The sequence below is a fragment of the Gopherus flavomarginatus genome, chromosome 1, assembly GCF_025201925.1.
Source record: "Gopherus flavomarginatus isolate rGopFla2 chromosome 1, rGopFla2.mat.asm, whole genome shotgun sequence".
NCBI lineage: Eukaryota > Metazoa > Chordata > Testudines > Testudinidae > Gopherus > Gopherus flavomarginatus.
The window spans coordinates 16,464,139-16,483,517 of record NC_066617.1 but is presented as its reverse complement, the minus strand read 5'-3'; the positions used below and the strand labels follow the sequence as shown (position 1 = coordinate 16,483,517).

Sequence of the window (19,379 nt, the reverse complement as noted above, 5' to 3'; positions counted from 1 at the left end):
AGGCCAAGAGAGTGGGAATGGTTACACGTAGCCAAACCAGGCAAGCTTCCAGACCCATTCCTGTTCCTGAACCGTCCACAGACGCCCCGTCTAGGTTACCAGAGACCCAGACAGAGGTAGTGGATCCAGATTCCCTGCCTACCACTGAAACAGCCACAGCATCTCCAGTCCCAGGCCCGGAACTGGAACAGCAATCAGCACCAGCAAGTGCAACCACATCTTCAAACTCAACGCCAGAGGGCGCCAGCGAGCCAGAACTGGCAGAAGCAACAGACAGCCCTACCCAAAAGGCTCAGCCAGAGCCTGAAATACCCTCAGGTGCACCAGCGGAGAGCGGTTCACCAGCAACGGAAACAACCCCATCACCTACATCGCTTCCAGAGGGACCCAGCCCAAGTCCACAGTCTGAGGAAGAACTGGTGACCCCAGCCTCAAGGGAACAGTTCCAGACTGAGCAGGAAGCAGATGACAGCCTTCAGAAAGCTTGGGCAGCGGCACGGAGCACCCCACCGCCTCTCAGCTCTTCTAATCAATCCCGGTTTGTTATAGACCAAGGACTTTTATACAAGGAAATTCTTTCTGGTGGACACCGGGAAGAATGGCAGCCGCAAAAACAGTTGGTGGTTCCAACTAAGTACCGGGAGAAGCTCTTAAGCTTAGCCCATGATCATCCCAGTGGCCATGCTGGGGTGAACAGAACCAAAGACCGGTTGGGGAAGTCCTTCCACTGGGAGGGGATGGGCAAGGACGTTGCCAAGTATGTCCGGTCTTGTGAGGTATGCCAAAGAGTGGGAAAGCCTCAAGACCAGGTCAAGGCCCCTCTCCAGCCACTCCCCATAATTGAGGTCCCATTTCAGCGAGTAGCTGTGGATATTCTGGGCCCTTTCCCAAAAAAGACGCCCAGAGGAAAGCAGTACGTACTGACTTTAGTGGACTTTGCTACCCGATGGCCAGAAGCAGTAGCTCTAGGCAACACCAGGGCTAACACTGTGTGCCTGGCCCTAACAGACATCTTTGCCAGGGTAGGTTGGCCCTCCGACATCCTTACAGATTCAGGGTCTAATTTCCTGGCAGGGACCATGGGAAAACTGTGGGAAACTCATGGGGTGAATCACTTGGTTGCCACCCCGTACCACCATCAAACCAATGACCTGGTGGAAAGGTTCAATGGAACTTTGGGGGCCATGATACGAAAATTCATCAATGAATTCTCCAATAATTGGGACCTAGTGTTGCAGCAGTTGCTGTTTGCCTACAGGGCTGTACCACATCCCAGTTTAGGGTTTTCACCGTTTGAACTTGTGTATGGTCACGAGGTTAAGGGGCCATTACAGTTGGTGAAGCAGCAATGGGAGGGGTTTACGCCTTCTCCAGGAACTAACATTCTGGACTTTGTAAGCAACCTACAAAGCACCCTCCGACACTCTTTAGCCCTTGCTAGAGAGAACCTAAAGGATGCTCAAGAAGAGCAAAAGGCCTGGTATGACAGACATGCCAGAGAATGTTCCTTCAAGGTAGGAGACCAGGTTATGGTCTTAAAGGCGCAACAGGCCCATAAGATGGAAGCATCATGGGAAGGGCCATTCACGGTCCAAGAGCGCCTGGGAGCTGTAAACTACCTCATAGCATTTCCCAATTCCTCACTAAAGCCTAAAGTGTACCATGTTAATTCTCTCAAGCCTTTCTATTCCAGAGACTTACAGGTTTGTCAGTTTACAGTCCAGGGAGATGATGCTGAGTGGCCTGACGGTGTCTACTACGACGGGAAAAAAGATGGTGGCGTGGAAGAGGTGAACCTCTCAACCACCCTGGAACGTCTGCAGCGGCGACAAATCAAGGAGCTGTGCACTAGCTTCGCTCCATTGTTCTCAGCCACCCCAGGACGGACTGAACGGGCATACCACTCCATTGATACAGGTAATGCTCACCCAATCAGAACCCCACCCTACCGAGTGTCTCCTCATGCCCAAGCTGCTATAGAACGGGAGATCCAGAACATGCTACAGATGGGTATAATCCGCTCATCTACCAGTGCATGGGCATCTCCAGTGGTTCTGGTACCCAAACCAGATGGGGAAATACGCTTTTGCGTGGACTACCATAAGCTAAATGCGGTAACTCGTCCGGACAGCTATCCAATGCCACGCACTGATGAGCTATTGGAGAAGTTGGGACGTGCCCAGTTCATCTCTACTATAGACTTAACCAAGGGGTACTGGCAAGTACCGCTAGATGAACCTGCCAAGGAGAGGTCGGCATTCGTCACCCATGCGGGGGTGTATGAATTCAATGTCCTTCCTTTCGGCCTTCGAAATGCACCCGCCACCTTCCAGAGGCTGGTAGATGGCCTACTAGCTGGACTGGGAGAATTTGCAGTTGCCTACCTCGATGATGTGGCCATTTTTTCAGACTCCTGGCCCGAACACCTACTACACCTGGAAAAGGTCTTTGAGCGCATCAGGCAGGCCGGACTAACTGTTAAGGCCAAAAAGTGTCAAATAGGCCAAAACAGAGTGACTTACCTGGGGCACCAGGTGGGTCGAGGAACCATAAACCCCCTACAGGCCAAGGTACATGCTATCCAAAAGTGGCCTGTCCCAAAGTCAAAGAAGCAGGTCCAATCCTCACCCACCCACTCCTGAAATAGTCCATGACTTTTACTATATACCCCAACTAAAACTGGGGGGTAAGGGGCACTCGGGAGGCTGATCCTGGTCCGCTGCAGGTACTCGGGGGGCAGCTGCAGGTGCTGGGGGGGGGAGTGTCACACCTGGCCGCTTCAGAAGTCACAGAGATCACAAGCACAGAGCCTTACTCATCAGATATTATTCTACAACTCTTCTCTTTTAATTTGATGCCATTATGGATGCTCCTTTGTTGCCAGAGTTTCCACAAAATCCTAAAAAACAGAGGTTGTAAGACAGCCCTCCTGCAGCCAAGTTGGCTGATCAGGGAAAATCTGCCCCTCTGAGACTATATGAAATTACAGGCTGGTTAAAACAAACTAAGAGAGCAGACTATCTTGAGAAAAATATCTTAAGATATAATGGATATCCCACATATTACTAGTGCACATTGAGCAAATTTGCAAGGCTTGCCACCTAGAGGAGAGGAAGCCGAGAATAGAATCTCCTCACTACAAGACAGTGAGTACCACGAATATAACTTTGGAGCAATAGGAAATGGCTATTAAAGCACTGCAGGGAAAGGGTAAGGACATAAGTGGAAGATCAAGGAGAAATAATCTGAGAATTTTCAGTCTCCCAAAGGGGCTGGAAAAAAATGAGGGCTGTGGAATTTTTATCCACCATCCTCCCAACACTTTGTTTCTTCTCTCAACCAGAACTTAGATATTAAGAGATTCCATTGTTTCCTTGCACCAAAATCCCCTCCAGATGCAAAGTCCCGAGCCATAATTGTGAGATTTTAAAAATACAGTACTAAGGGACTCATTCTTAGAAAAAACAACCCATGAACATAAAATCCAACATGGAAGGGACACAGGATGATGATTTTCATGAAAGACATGGTGGAAAAGAGGGCTAAATTCAATAGATCAAGAGCTCTAGCCATAGGGTTGGGTTGAGACTACTTTATTTCCTTCCCTGCTAGGAGGGCAAGGTGTTTAGTTTTTAGGACAACAGAGGAAGCTGAAAGGCATCAGATCTCACTCTAGCAAAAGACCCCCACAGAAGGTACAGATGGGATTCATTAAAACAGCTTTACCAGATCAATCACTGCAGTGCTAGAATTCAGTTCTCTGTTTAGCAACAAACTGGACAGGGCAAATCCATAATTGCTCCTCCCTTCTTTCAGTTTCCTTCCCTTCAAATTCCCGGGATTACCAGCAGACAGAGCAAGCTGAGGAGCAAGTTGGTGGGAAGCGTCTCTGATTGAATTTTGACCCTCTAGGCCCTCAGCCCAAACGCAGTAAGCAGCTATGGGCTCCAGCAGCTACTGTTAGCAGGCTGGAGTTTTACAATATGGATGCACCTCCTTTACTTGCATCTACCCCACCCTCACTCATGATTCCAGTGCACCAGAAGCACATCCCTCTCCAAAATTCTGACTCCAGCCAAATCACTGGCATCTTTACGCCCATGGATCGGGAAAATTGAACAGAGAAGTGTGATTTTGTTTTCTTTCTGAGGCACTCTCCCTTCTGGTGTCTTTTCCAGTCCTTCCCCGCACCCCTTTTTAAATACTTTTCCCCAATGATTTTACTTTGTTTCATCCCATCTAATTTCCTAGATTTGGGGTTTAGAATAAACCCAGAAATATTCAGTCCATTTGCAATCAATGTGCACTTATAAGAGATAGCAGATCTAAATAATGTAATAAAGATTTCTGTTTATTGATTAATCCCTTCAATTCCCTGATATCTTATTCTAATAATTTTTTTCCAATTTCTCTGTACATAAAAATAATAATAATGATAATAATAAGTAAATAAAAAGATTTTGCGGTCTGTTCAAAAGCCTCTAGCAGTCCAGATTTGGCTTGCAGTCCGCCTATTGCCGACCCCTGATCTAGAGACTAAGGCCTGGTCTACACTAGGGGGGGTGGGGTCGACCTAAGATACGCAACTTCAGCTATGCGAATAGCGTAGCTGAAGTTGGTGTATCTTAGGTCGATTTATCTGGCCGTGAGGACGGTGGCAAGTCGACCACTGCCACTCCCCCATCAACTCCGCTTCTGCCTCTCGCCACGGTGGAGTTCCAGAGTTGACAGCAGAGTTATCAGGGATCGATTTTATCACGTCTACACTAGCTGCAATAAATCGATCCCCAATAGATCGATCACTACCCACCGCTCTGGCGGATAGTGTAGACGTACTCTAAGAAGGAATGTCAATATGTCCAACTTAAACATGCCATCTCCCATTAGTTTGGCCCTGATGTCTGCACTATCCCAGACTCAAACGAACTGCTTTCATTTCTTCAGATATTACCCAGATTACCAAGACCTATGGCAATGCTATCTGCAAATTTGGCCAGCAAACGTGAATTAAACATGGATTTCCTAGAAAAGAAACAAAAGAAGGAAATAGGCCAGTTTTTCTCTGCTAACTAATGGTAACAAGTTTTACCCAGTGCTTTGAATGCTCTTTAGACCTCTGGTTAAGATTAATCTAGTAGAAACTCATGGATGCAGTGGACCTCTCTCCAATTGTTCAAAACAGGTGCCGTTAAGTCGGACAAATGTTGGCGCTGTGATTCATCAGGCGCTAATTTAACCTATATCCTCCGGAATATTTTTACATCTGAATGTTTGGCCAGAACTTAATTGCAGTTATTTTTTCTTGACAAATAAAATTGTGTTACAAGCTAAAGATGTAATTTTAAACTTAATGGATATTAATTGGAAGCTAAATAAATATGAAAAACTTTGGCACTAATAATTGCTAAAAGACTAGTGCTATAAAAATGGAAATCGAAAAAGCAACCCACAATTGAAGACTGGAGCACAGACATCATAAAGTTGGCTACCCTGGAAAGAAATGTATACCGTAACTGAAATACCCCATATCTCAAAGACATGGAAAGGTCTCCTGGAAGTATCAGGATGATCCTATTAAATGTGTAGAGGCTCCCCTCACCTTCACCTCTTCTCTGTTCACTTTCTTCCCTCCTCTTCTCTTTCCCCATCCTCTAAAGTTTGCTTCTTTTATTTATCTTATATTAATAATTTTTTTCCAATTTCTCTGTGCATAAAATAAGGATAAGGCAGAAGAAGATTTAAAAACTAGTTGTATTTATATAACTGTGCAATACAAACAATTAATTTATACTTTAAGCATTCATAGTATATATAATCAAATGTTTTAAATATAGTTAAGACTAGATAGCCAGTGGTTGAGATACTTAAGGTGATAGAGGAAATCAATGACATGCCAGGAACAGGATCCAGGAGTCCTGAATCCGTTTCCTGCTCTAATATTAGGTTTTATGATATGCAAAGTTGATCCTAAATAGAAAGGTAATACTACACTCCATTTTAATATATGATATACTCACTAGGATCCAAATCATCAGTCTGGCAATTCAGTGGTATGTAGCCTGCCAGAGCTGCCATGATCTGGTGGGACTCTGCAGCTGCAGAGACCTACATGGACTTGGAAGGGAGGTGCAGAAAAATCTCCTCTAGAGCTATGGGTTAAGTGTAACCCACTGGCTAGGAGTTCTGTCTTCTCCCTCCTACATTTGACTGGGTGGGGGTTGGGTTGTTCATCCTCAAGGGGCCTTGTCTCCTAGCAGCTCTCATCCAGCGAAGAGTGCTGTCTCACATTGTCCCTCTCAGATTTCCTGTGGTTGCTTATCAGTTGTGAGGAACCAACTCACATCATGGAGTCAGGGCAGTCCCGTGAGTGCTGAGTGCCTCCTCAGTGTCTTCTCCTAGCGCTCAGGTGAACCACCCCTCCACCCCCGTGCCTCTGTCACTACAGGACTGTAAATAGTTTGGGTGGTTTCCTTATAGGATGGATGCTACTCTTGGCCAAGCCACCAGGGATTGCACTGGGGACCTCCAGAGCTAAAAGGATGGGCTGCCACAGCTTGAGGTAATGCTCTCTAGCTGGGGCTGTAACAGAATCTCATCCTTTGCAGATCAGGCAGAGGGAGGGGGAAGACAGAACTCCTGGCCAGAAACTCTTTCCCAAAGAGGTCACAAATATTCTGTTTGTGCTACAATTAGAGAGGTCCTTTCTCTTCTCCTGCGAGAGCTATTGGCATTAGCAACCTCCATGGGGACAGTGCAAGGACCAGGGAAGGATTGGGATCCAAAGAAGTCAGCATATTCACATGTAGGGGCGGCTCCAGGCACCAACACACCAAGCGCGTGCCTGGGGCAGCAAGCCATGGGGGGCGGCCTTCCAGTCACCGTAAGGGCGGCAGTCAGGCTACCTTCAGCAGCATTCCTGCAGGAGGTCCACCGGTCCCACAGTTTCGGCAGCAATTTGGCGGTGGGTACGCCGAAGGCATGGGACCGGTGATCCTCCTGCAGGCATGCCGCCAAATCCGCGTTACCAGCGGACCTCCCGCAGGCAGGCCACGGAAAGCCGCCTGACTGCCGTGCTTGGGGCGGCAAAATACACAGAGCTGCCCCTGTTCACATGAGATGCTTTTTCTAAAAGATAAGCTCCCGTTCAAACAGGAATTATTTTGGGGAAGTTCCATGGCCAGTGTCATGCAGGAGGTCAGACTACATGAGCACAATGGTCCCTTCTGGCCATAGAATCTATTAATATGCAATCTCTGCATCTACTCCTAGTAAGCTCTATACTTCTCTCTCATGGAATGGGGGTGAATCTCTATCACCTCCTACAGTCATGCACCATTCTCAGGATCAGGCAGCTGGGTAAGGGCTACCACCAATCCTTATAGTCTTTTAAATCAGCCCAAGGCTCTGGCGCTCCAACCAGCAATTAGACAACATACACACTAAACGTTACCCTGGGCATTAAGCTCACCAGAAACAAAAGCAGGACAATTAGAGATACCTTGGCAGCCTAGCAACTGCAGCTCAAGATCCGGCCAACCATGTTTAAAGCTATGTCTAATATCTGCCTATCAAATAGAGAATTCATTTGGAGTGTCTGTTTGAACAGTGAAAGAGGCTGATTTCCCACCCCCTCATCAATTGTGAAGAGAAGGGTTTTTTTTGTTTTTTTTTTTTTAATTCAGTGTTTCCCTGATACCACACACAAATTCAATACTGGGATCATTAACAAAGTGAATCTATTTTCAGAGTAAATACAGAGACCTCCTAAGGCTGTATTAGCAACAACTAAGTAGGAGACATTAAGAGATAAAAATGAACAAGTCTTTCTCTTTTCAGCAAACTCCTAATGTGCAGTGGGCACAGAGGTGGATTTACAGTGGAACACAGGGTGCCCTGGCTCAGGGCTCCCCAACGACAGGGGGCCCCAGGACTGGACAGCTGTGGGGGAAAAAGTTTGGTCCTGCCAGCTTCTGAGGTTCCTGGTGCAGGCTCCGCACTCACCAGCAGCCAAGTTCTCCCCGCCTCCTCCCCCAAGCATGCAGTGTTCCTGCCCCTCCCCATCCCTTCCAGCACTTCCCCCACTGCCAAACAGCTGTTTGCTGGTGCTCAGGTCGAGGGAGGAGCGGGGCCACAGCACCCTTGGGGGAGGAGGTGGAGAAGAGGCAGGGCGGAGCCTTGGGGAAGGAGGTGGAATTGGGCAGAGTGGAGCAAAGGCGGGGCTCCTTCCTGCACCCTAACTCCCTCCCAGACCCTGCACACCCAACCCGGCCCTCCCTGACTCCTGCAGCCCCAACACACTCCCAGCCCTGACTCCTGTACCCCCCACACACTCCCAGTCCTGACTCCTGCACCCCTCTCACACATACCCTGCCTCCCTGACTCCTGCAACCCCCCACAGCCACAGCCCCCTGCCCACCCTGACTCCTGCACCCTCCTCCACATCCCCACCTACACCCCTCGCATCAAACAGGAGCTGCCCCAGATAAGTGCTCCACACCCCAACCCCCTCTCCCAGCCCTGAGCCCTGTCCCGCACCCTAACTTCTGGCCAGACCTCACACCCCAAAGCTTTTTTACATTTTTTTTTTATAAAACGCTCTTATCCAAAGTGCTTTACAATAGTTAGCTAACGGTACAAACAATGGTACAAACAATATTTGGAGAGATCATTAAGTGGTCCACCGAGACCCTCAGCGATTTTCAAGTGGTCTGTGGAAAAATAAGTTCGACAACAAAAATAATTAATGTACCTCACTTTATTTTCATTTACTTCCTATTACTTATAGAAGGAGGATGAAGAAAAAAAAGAATGAACTATGGGGGTGGGAGTAAGATAAGAGAGAATGTTCTTTTTCTTGGCTGGATCCCAAGGAGGGGCCCCAAATATGAAGCTGAGCAAAGGGCCCCACTAACTCTAAATCTGCCACTGAGTGGGTAGCAGACCAAGTGGATCTAACTGTATGACAAATAAGGCATTTTTCATCCACATGCTACTTTGCCATTGCAGTTCGAATGGTGTAGCCTGTGCTGCTGCCTTCTCTTCTCTCAAGAAGTGCTTCGTCAGAATATAGGAGAAATACTTTACAAAACAGAAGCAATAAATGACCCCAAATGATTTGTCCACTCTGCATCCCTGGGGTCAACGTTTATGCAAGCCATCATTACTGTAGGCAAAATTACCAGTCTCATACCAGGATGTAAACATTGGTGGATGATTCCATCGAAGCAACATCTACTCTAGGCTGCTCGGTTATGCTGCTGGCTCCTGTTGCCTAGATGTGGCCACTAAACAGCAGATGAGCTTTGTTGCTTGGCAACAATACACAACTGTCACAGCCAGGTTGTGGGCAGCAAGACCTAATAGTCAGAGCCAGAGTCCACAGTCACAAGACAGGAGTCCGCTGGATGAGGACACCGGGAAGTCAGAAGCAGGAGACAAACTGGAGATCAGAATCATGAGGCATGAACCATAATCAGGCCAGGTCAGGTTACTAGGGGGTAAGCGGCAGGAGACAAACTGGAGGTCGGGAACCACAAGTCACATGCCAGGAGTCAAGCTGGGTTCAGATACCAGGAAATCAAGCAGGAGAAGCAGAAGCAGGTAGTACAAGGCACAGAGTCTAGAACAGGGCAGAGCCTAGTTGTTCAGACAGCTTCCTGATCCTACTGCTGGCTTAGGCAGGGCCAGGGGGCCAAACAGGCACTCTGGGACTCTGCCAACTGGACCTTAGGGGCAGAGGCTCAGAGTGGGGCTGGGTTTCATGGGTCCCAGCAGGGCCGGATCCAAGTTTTTTGCCGCCCCAAGCAAAAAAATTTTCCCATACCCCCCAAGCCCTGCCCCAACTCCGCCCCTTCCCCACCGCATTCCAACCCCTTCCCCAAATCCCTGGCCCCGCCTCCTCCCCCAGGCGCACCGCATTTCCCCTCCTACCCCCTGGGAGGAAGGGGGGAAGAAGCAGAGTGGCGGCGCGCTTGGGGGAGGAGGCGGAGGTGAGCTGGGGGGAAGCGGTTGCTCTGCCCCGCCAGGGTTACTTCCTGCATCCCTCTCTGTGCCCCCTCACCACCGCAGCTCTCCTCCACTCCGCCTGCTCCCCTGAGCGCGCCGCCGCCGCTCCGCTTCTCCCCCCTCCCTCCCAGGCTTGCCGCAAAACAGCTGATTCATGTGGCAAGCCTGGGAGGGAGCGGGGAGAAGCAGAGCGGCAGCACGCTTGGGGGAGCAGGCGGCAGTGGAGCGGAGGTGAGCTGGGGAGGTAGTGGTTCCTCTGTCCCCCTCAGGTTACTTCCTTTGGCCCTCCCGGTGCCCCCCACCACCGCAGCTCACCTCCGCTCAGGGCCAGCTCCCGGCTTTTTGCGCCGCAAGCCAAAAAAAATAGGTGCCGGAGTGCTGCCCCTTGGAAAGTGCTGCTCCAAGCACATGCTTGGAGCGCTGGTGCCTAGAGCCGGCACTGGATCCCAGATAAGCCATTGTCAGCATGCTGCCCAGTAAAGCACTGGAGTGTGGCTGCTCCCATAAACGGGACCAGGTTTGAGACCTGTGGTTATACCAACAACCTGTTCTTCCTCCTGCAACTCGCTCCTTAAAACACAATTCTTTCTCTCAACCTTCCCTTGCCAATCTCCTTTTTGGGGCAGCCCCCTCCCACTCTTCTGACTGAACCCTACGTGTTTTTGTTGTAAGGGGTCAAATTCAAGCCTTGCAACTGGGGCAGACCCCTGAGGCCCCATGGAGCCCCATCCACTTCACTCCATGGGACTGGATCCCATTCGGCTACTGGGATGGTTTGCCTGAGAGTGACCGAGTTTGCCCTTTTGCCCCAGTCTTTCAGCTCTTGCTGTCTGTGTCTTTAGCATGGTTGTGGCACTTTTGATTTGAAGGTTTGGGACTGGTTTTGTTGCACACTGCTGAAACAATTATCAGTGTGAACCTTATAAATGATCAAGACTTGGGGCCTGATCCTGCAGTCTTTGCACACTGAAACCTCCCATCAGAGTCAGTAGGAGTTTGGACTGTGTGTGAAAAATGCATGGATTGGGCCTTAAATGGTTACAATGGAACTGTGCTCAGAAGTCAATAACGGAGATGGGCATGTTTAATCTCAGTGATACAAGGTGCTGCCCCCAACCCAAACAGTCTGCATCACATGGAGTGAGGGTTGACTTTGGATTGCTTTAGAGCAGTTAATCTATGACTCTGATCCTGCTCCCACTGAAGTCAATGGCCAAATCACCATTGATTTCAGTGGAAGCAGGATCAGGCTTCATTTACGGGATCTTAAGCTCCCCAGACCCATTCCCCTCCCCCCCACACCACGCATTAACCTAGCTGCATTAATGCACAAGGATAACAGATAATTTCTGAAACCATTTACAGCACAGTTTATGCCCAGATGTTCCCAACCATCTGCATTAAGCTAAGCAACTCAGTCACATTTACAAATCACAATTCTCGTTCACTGACCACAGCCCTTCCTGCTCCACAGAGCGGACAAACGCACCAATTCAGACCGTAGAAGGGGATGCATGTATTCAATACTTACTTTCTCAGGACTGCGATTTCATTCTCTATGCTGCTTTCCTTCCCCTTCAGTGCTTTCTTGGGGATGCACTTGACTGCAAAGAGTTTTCCACTAGCCCTCTCTTCGGCCAAAACTACTTCAGAAAACGCACCCCTGAAAGAAGGAAAAGATTGGTCTCAAAATATATCCTTTCTGTACCTCTACTTCAAGTGTGGATCTAGGTCTATGAAAGCTGCTATACCCATTTTGTTATCAAGGACACATAGATAGCAGCTTTCATTTGATTTATAAACTGTGCATCTGTTAACATTCATGGCATATTCCTGTTGCCAAGGCTTACTGAGCAAATGGACAGTTTTAATAGAAAATCATGGTCTATTATTATTATTATTTGTATTACCACAGCACCTAAAAGCTTAGGCATGGACTGGGACCCTGTTGTGCTAGGAGCTGTACAAACACAGAAGAAACAGAAAAGTCCTTGCCCAAGGGGTTTACAATCATAGTATAAGCACAGGTCTGGAACCTAGTACCTCCAAAATTCTATTCCTGGTTTTGCCACTGACTTAACAGGTGACTTCAGGTAAGTCACTTAGCATCTTCTGCCTAAATTTCCCACCTATAGTAATACTTCACTCTCTGGGGTTTTAGGAGGCCTCGTTCATAAATGGTCATAAGCACTTAGTGATCCTTGGCGAAGAGACTTGCAGTAACTTCCCAATTATTGTTAAATGTGCCATGGGATCTGAAAGGATCACCAGAAGTTAGGATCAGAGCTATAAACCTCCCTTGAAGGATGGCACATGTAGCAGCCCAGTGTGCCCCAGCAACATTTGTTCAAACCTGCTTCAGATGGAGAAGAAGAATAGCTAATGAGGCTTTCTACACAATGTAAAACTAACCCTTGGAACAAACCATAAAGCCACAAGAGATTACTGAAGAGCATGAGAGGATTCAAGACAGGATCAGGCATGTACGTGAATAATATGAACATCCACAGTCACATCAGATAGAACAAAATTTATAAAGGATATTTATGTTTGAGGGTACAAGCCAACCACTAACTTGCAAGAGTGTGTGGGGGGAGGGAGGGGAGCTGGGAACCTCACCTTTAACGTACATCTCTTATATCTTCTTCTGAAGTATCTGGTACTGGTCAGAGACCGGATATTGCACTAGATGAACATTGATTCTGATTCAGAATAGCAATTCCTACCGTACGGCTAATCAAAAAACATTTCCTGCAGCACCTTGGTTTGCCCTATAGGTCTCACAGCCAATTGCTTATCTGACAAGATCACAGCCTAAGGTCACACAGCTGCATTATCATATTTATATAAAATAAAAAGAACCAGGATATGTTTTCCTTCAATCAGTAGATTATTCTGCCAGCCACATGGCACTCCATAAAAAGACAAGTCACTAGCAGCCTGAACAAACCACAGCCATGCTCCAGCAAGCTCTTAAAATGTTAATATTTGATCACAACCTCATTAAACTGCCATGAACTTTCTCAGACTTTTCATTTCCCAGGATTGCTGGTTATCTAAGTGTCTGTGAATAAACATAAGCTTTTCCTTTTCATGGCCAGGTTCTTCCTTCATGATTCATAGATCTGATGACACAGTCAAGCATTTGTAACCTCAGAATTGCTCCCATGGATGTGAAAGAACTGAATGAATCACTGCATGAATGGATAAATGAATCCGGGAATAGCAGGAGGATGGTGATTAGGGAAGAGAATGCTTCCGTTTACATAGACAGGCTTTTGTAGTTAATAGTAAGTAATAAGGAAACTATAACAGGAAGTTAGGAATAGATTATTGGGATTGCTGCAAAGTGTATGTTGTGAATTTTGCCTACATGCAGAAGTGACATTTTAAGCAAGGGATAGCAAGGTGTTCCAGCGAGCTTTCACTAAACAATGAGCCCAAATTCTGATCTGACTTGCGCGTTTCTACAAACAAGGAAACCTCACTGACTTCTGCTCAGTGCTTCTGTGCTTAGATGATAGCTTTTCAGCACACTCTGGAACCAACACACTGCATTCTGGGGCTCACACACATCTAATGACTTGAGTAATAAAGACCCATGCACGGCAACAGGATTTTTAAAGACCTATGCAGTGATTTCATTATGCCTGAATACTTGTAATTATTTAATGAATGAAATTATTCTCTAAGCCAACCCTAATGCTTAGAACAGCCTAGTCAATGATCACACATGTCCTGATTCAGCTAGCTGATGAGAACCTTCAATTCCCATCGACTTCTGTAGGCAATGAAGGTGCTCAGTCTCTCACTCATAGGCTCCTGTTCCTCCAATCCTCCAAAGAACTCCTCAGGTCCTGTTCTCGTATGCTTTTGATGCAAACAATCAGCCCTGTGCTCTGCATGTGTTTGGTTGTGTATCACAATAGTCTCTTGTCTTTAGCCTGCAAGTGCTTCAAGGAAGGGATCTCTTATCCATGCAGCTCATTCTACCTATTGTACAGTGCTGTATATATTTAAGGTGCTGTAAAACTAAAGAACACTTCCATTTTGAGCTCAAGTTTATTACTGTTCTAAAACAATGAAATAAATGAAGGCCCGGCCTCTATGTTTCTTTTCAGTAGGTGCTGCTCTAGGAAATGCCTAGGTTTCAGCTGCTGCAAAAATTTTAATGTATTTCCTCCACCGTTTATTGGCAAGGCTCTGGGCACGGAAGTTGTACCCAACCCTGGACATGAATTTATTGCCCATTGACTGTTTTCTGGGAACTTAGAGTTCTACTCATTATGATTAACCCATTATAATTAAAGACAAAATGGGGCAATCCTCGCTGAATGACAGCTTTTGGCACCAGGGGCAGCTCCAGGCCCCAGCACACCAAGTGCGTGCTTGGGGTGGCAAGCCACTGGGAGCGCTCTGCCAGTCACCGCGAGGGCGGCAGGCAGGCTGCCTTTGGCAGCTTGCCTGCGGAGGGTCTGCTGGTCCCGCAGCTTCAGCGGACCTCCTGCAGGCGTTAAGCTGCCAAAGGCAGCCTGCCTGCCGTGCTTGGGGCGGCAAAATGCCTAGAGCTGCTCATTTGGCACTCATAGACCACTTTTCATGTTGCAAGTGTTGAACAAACATGGGGCTAGATTCATGCAGCCTGTGGTAGTGAAAATATCCCCAGAGGGTGACAACTTCCAGCAATGGTGGGCACTTGCTCCCTTTTGGGGCCCCACAGCCCCAAGGTGGCATCACTGGTTAGGGAGAGGATGTAACCAGAGGGGCAACAAAAGATAGTGACAAGCTTAAGAATAAAAGGGAGAGGTGAGACCTATCGAAGCCAAAGAGAAGGAGGTTGTTATAGTCAAGTGGAGATTAACTCAGGCAAGACTCAGGGAATCAGGGATGGAGAGCAAGAGGAAGGAAAGGATTGCATAGATATGGTAGAGGAAGAAGGAACAGGGCTTAGAGAGAGAGAGAGGAATCAAAGGGTATGTTGCCATCACAGGGTGTGATAGCAGCAAAGCCACAGCAGCACAGACTTCAGCGTGCACAAGTAATTATCCGGGGTTCTGGGGTGGCCTGGTACAACCTGTGCTAACAGGCATACTGCTGTGGCCTGACTGCTCCAAACTAGCTACATTAAAACTAGCTGGGGTGTGTCTACATGTGCCACAGGCACACTGTGACTGCAGTGTAGACATGCCCACAGACAGCTCCAAACAGTCTTGGAGAAGTTGTCACCGGTGATGTAGTGGGGAGAGATTAAAGTGTATGGCTGGACTGGAATTTAGCTTAATTGTAGAGCTTTTGGGACAAATTAATCCATCTTTAAGGGTCCGATCCAACTCCCATAAAACTCCTCTTGATTTCAGCAGGAGCCGGATTGAGCCTTAAGGGCCAAATTCAACTCTAGCATAATCACTGAAGTTGCACCAAAGATGCACGTGGCCCAATTCAAACAGGAATTATTTCAGGGAGGTTCCATGAGCTGCGATATGCAGGGGGGCTGACTGGACAAGCCCCTTCTCACTTGAGGATCTACATCTGCTGTATTTATCCATTTATTTGTGCAAATGGTACTTCTCCCTCCCTTCCCCTTACTCCCTCTTCCTCCTCCTCCCACAACCCGCCAGACATCAGAACATTCTGCCACCTCATTATTCTGAATTGACTCTCACCCTAGCTTCCAATATTTCAATCCTTCTCATTAGGAACTTTTCCCCTGGATTCAAGGAGGAAGACCTGCAGCCTCTCAATCCAAAACCCAGTCTTATTACAAGATTTCCCATTCGCATCTCATACATAGCACATTACAGCATGCCACGGCACTGGCTCAATAAATGAATCTCCATCGATATTCCCCGTAGCACTTGAGTTTTCTGTGGGAGTTTCCCTTCCAAGTATTGATCAGACTCCAGTCTGCTGCTTAGCTGATGAGATCCATCAAATGACATCCCAGATGGCATTGCTGCTGGAAGGACGGTGCATGTAGTCTGCTAAGACTGGTAGATTCATTACTCAGGCCATGGCTACACTGGCGCTTTACAGCGCTGCAACTTTCTTGCTCAGGGGTGTGAAAAAAAACACCTCCCTGAGCGCTGCAAGATACAGCGCTGTAAAACGTCAGTGTAAACAGTGCCGCAGCGCTGGGAGTGCGGCTCCCAGCGCTGCAAGCTAATCCCCATGAGGATGTGGAGTACGTGCAGCGCTGGGAGAGCTCTCTCCCAGCACTGGCGCTGTGACTACGCTCCCACTTCAAAGAGCTGCCGCGGCAGCGCTTTGAAGTTTTGAGTGTAGCCATACCCTCAGACTGTGGGGAAGGCTAGGGAGGGAAGTGGTGAGTTCCCTCCTGATTCTAAGGTGACCAAAGTATTAAGGCCTCTATTTAGCAAAACACTTATGCACATGCTTTAGTCCATCCCCTCTTCAACAAAGCACTTCTGCATTTGCCCAACTTTCAGCTTGTGCTTTCATCACTGAAGCCAACAGGATGTAAGCACATACCTACAGTCAAGCTCATGCTTAAATGCTTTCCTGCAACAGGGCCTAAATCTGTGATGCACATAGCCTGTCTCGCTACAAAGTTCTCATAAGTTCCTCTCCTGCCAACATTTAAGTATGAAAAACTTTTTGCATGTGAGTGAGCCCATTGCATTTAATGGGGCTATGAAGGTGCTTAAGTGTTTGCCAGATCCACTCCCTAGGGAGCAGTCTTATGGAAGCTACATTTCCAAAGTAGTGTGGAGTCCTGAAACTGTGAAAGGCAAGACTATGCTGGGGATGACAGAATCAATGACAAAAATCAATGTCTTTACAAACTGATCAGTAAGATTATGAAGCGTGAATTTATTTTTATCGGAAATTTCATAGGTGGAAAAAGTACAATGTCTATGAAGACAGCAAGTAAAGTGAGTTTTCTACCTTGTGAAAATGTCCTGCAGGATTTTGTCCCTCTCCCACAATATGACCAACAAATTATTTTCACATTGAAGGGAAAACTTGTACGGTATTTTGCACAGATAGGCCAAGATTTAAAAAACATTAGACTAAAATTAGGCACCAAGTGGCTGAGATTTAAAGCTACTATGTGATTTGGATGCCCAATTCCCATTAAATGGGAAATAGCAAAGAGTGAGGCTTTCAAAGTGCCTAAGGGAATTAGAAGCATATTTACTACTCCTAAATCCATTAGCAATTTACAAAATCCCACCCAAGCCTCCAAAACTTTTAAGTGCCTTGGAAAATCCCAGCCTACATCTATAGTTAATATAGTATATTAGATAAATAAGGAACGTGATTTTCAAAAGTGAAAATAAATGGGAGCTAGTGGGTACCCAGCTCTTCTGCAAAATCAGACCCCCTTTTTAGCTGCCTAAATATGGACTTAGGAGCTGAATTTTGGGCTCCTATTTTTAGAAGTCTTGGCCATGCAGTTTTTCATCCTACGGGTTTGGGTCTTTGCAAACCTCTAATCAAGCCACAAAATGCTTCTGTGATCTAGGTACGTTTTTAATACATGTTTCAAAAAAGGGCATAACAGAAGCACAGAGGGGTTAAGTGACTTGCCCAATATCACACAGCCAGTGACCAAACTTTAGAAGACAGTCAAGGAGTCCTGATATTCTATCACCGTCTAAAACTATTGGAAGATGCAGCATCCCACAAGGAGTCCATCTTTTATCATTTGAATTTGTTTGTATCATTTCTCATCCTAATTACTCTCTTTAATATAGAGTTACAAGGACAGCTTAGGGTTTCAAGAACTTTGTTAGAACATGCTGTATTTGCATCCAAAAGGATTTCATCTTTGCCAGTTTTCTAACCGAAAACAATAGCTACAATATTAAACTGTAGTGCATATAAAGAGGTATTAAGGTGCAAGAATTTTTGCCCTTCCACATTTCTGTAGAGTTTGTTCAAACTGTGATTTATATATGAAAATTCAAGTCCTGAGATAAAATTAATGAAATGCACTTATGGCAGAGTGCCTTTGCCATAGTATCTCAATATGCTTCATTGCCACAAAAAATACAAATACGGGCCGTATCAAACAAACAGCCAACGAAGGAATAAAACTTACATTTTCCATTCACTGAGACGTACATGTTGAACAGATTTCCACTGCATTAGCAGGTGCACTGTCATACTAAATCAACAGTAGTCATGCAGCAGATTTCATATTGTCACGTTCTATATGGCTAATGATCTTAATTATGATATAGTTAGGTTTTGCTGTGTACTTTACCCAGCCATGCTACGGAAAGTAATCAGCGAGCACCAATGGTGTGAAAATACACCGTTTCCAGTGTGAAGAGTCTTCTGAGATGTGAATTGACCAAACAACAGTAAGCCATTTCATAAAAAGACCTTAAACAACCACAGTGTTGTTTCTCTCTTCTTGGATTCTCCACAGATAGGCTAAGGGCTTGTCTACACTTGTACTTTGCAGCGCTGCAGCTTTCTCGCTCGGGTGTGAAACACCCCACTCCCCACCCCCGAGCACTGCAAGTTTCAGCACTGTAAAGTGCCAGTGTAGACAGCGCTGGTAGCTACATCCCTCACGGTGGTGGTTCTTTTAGCACACTGGGAGACCTCTCTCCCAATGCTGTGCTGCTTTAACGTTGATAGTGAAGACATGCCCTGAGTTTAAATCACCGAACACACTGACAAATAAATAGGAAAAGTCTTCACAGGCACTTTCATAACAGGTAAGCTCTGGCATGCGCTAAGCAGGGGCAGCTCTAGGCAACAGCAAAACAAGCAGGTGTTTGGGGCGGCAAATTACCAAGGCAGCATGATGCTGGTGCACCAGCTCCGACCTGAGGCAATGTCCTGGACTGGCTCCTGTCAGCCCTTTGTTCTCTAACCAGCCCTCCTCAGGCAGGAGCTGGTAGTGCGGCCCTGCCCCGGTCGCGGAGCACAGGAGGTGGCGGCAGAACATGCGGGCTCCTCCTCAGCGTGTCCTCGCTTCCGCCTCTGCCTCCGCCTCCCCCTCCCCCCTGCACTGCCTCCTGCCAGGGAAGGGCAGTGGCAGCCTGGGCTGAGCCAAACTCTTGCCACTGCGCAGGCTGAGCCCACAGCCGGCTCGCGAGGGTCCCGGGGAGCAGGAGGCCCGCGCACGCTGCCCTGCGATCACTGGCTGCTCTGCCCCGGGCCCGGCATCCAAACCCCGCAGCCACGACAGCTTGCTCTGCGTGAGAGGTACAGGCGGTGCCCCCTGCCTGGCTGGCTCTGTCCCCAGCCACGCCGTGGGGTGACTGCTCGGGACTCTGGGGTGTTGCTCAGGCTGCCCCAAGCCAGGCTCCCTGGGGTCCACTGCCCCTCCAGCCACAGGGGCCCTAGGCCAGTTTGGGAGCCAGTCTGCAACCCTCCTCCCCTCCCCATGCTGC

The 19,379-nt window shown here is 47.5% G+C and overlaps 1 protein-coding gene across 3 annotated transcripts in view; it reads right to left on the bottom strand.

Moving 5' to 3' along the window:
* Positions 1 to 19,379, bottom strand: part of CAMK1D (calcium/calmodulin dependent protein kinase ID) — a 389,122-nt gene that overhangs the window by 227,005 nt on the left and 142,738 nt on the right. For all 3 annotated transcript variants that reach the window (XM_050936946.1, XM_050936947.1, XM_050936948.1), the window contains one exon: positions 11,537 to 11,668. In XM_050936946.1, the coding sequence (XP_050792903.1) occupies positions 11,537 to 11,668 (132 nt within the window). The remainder of the gene's footprint in view (positions 1 to 11,536; positions 11,669 to 19,379) is intronic.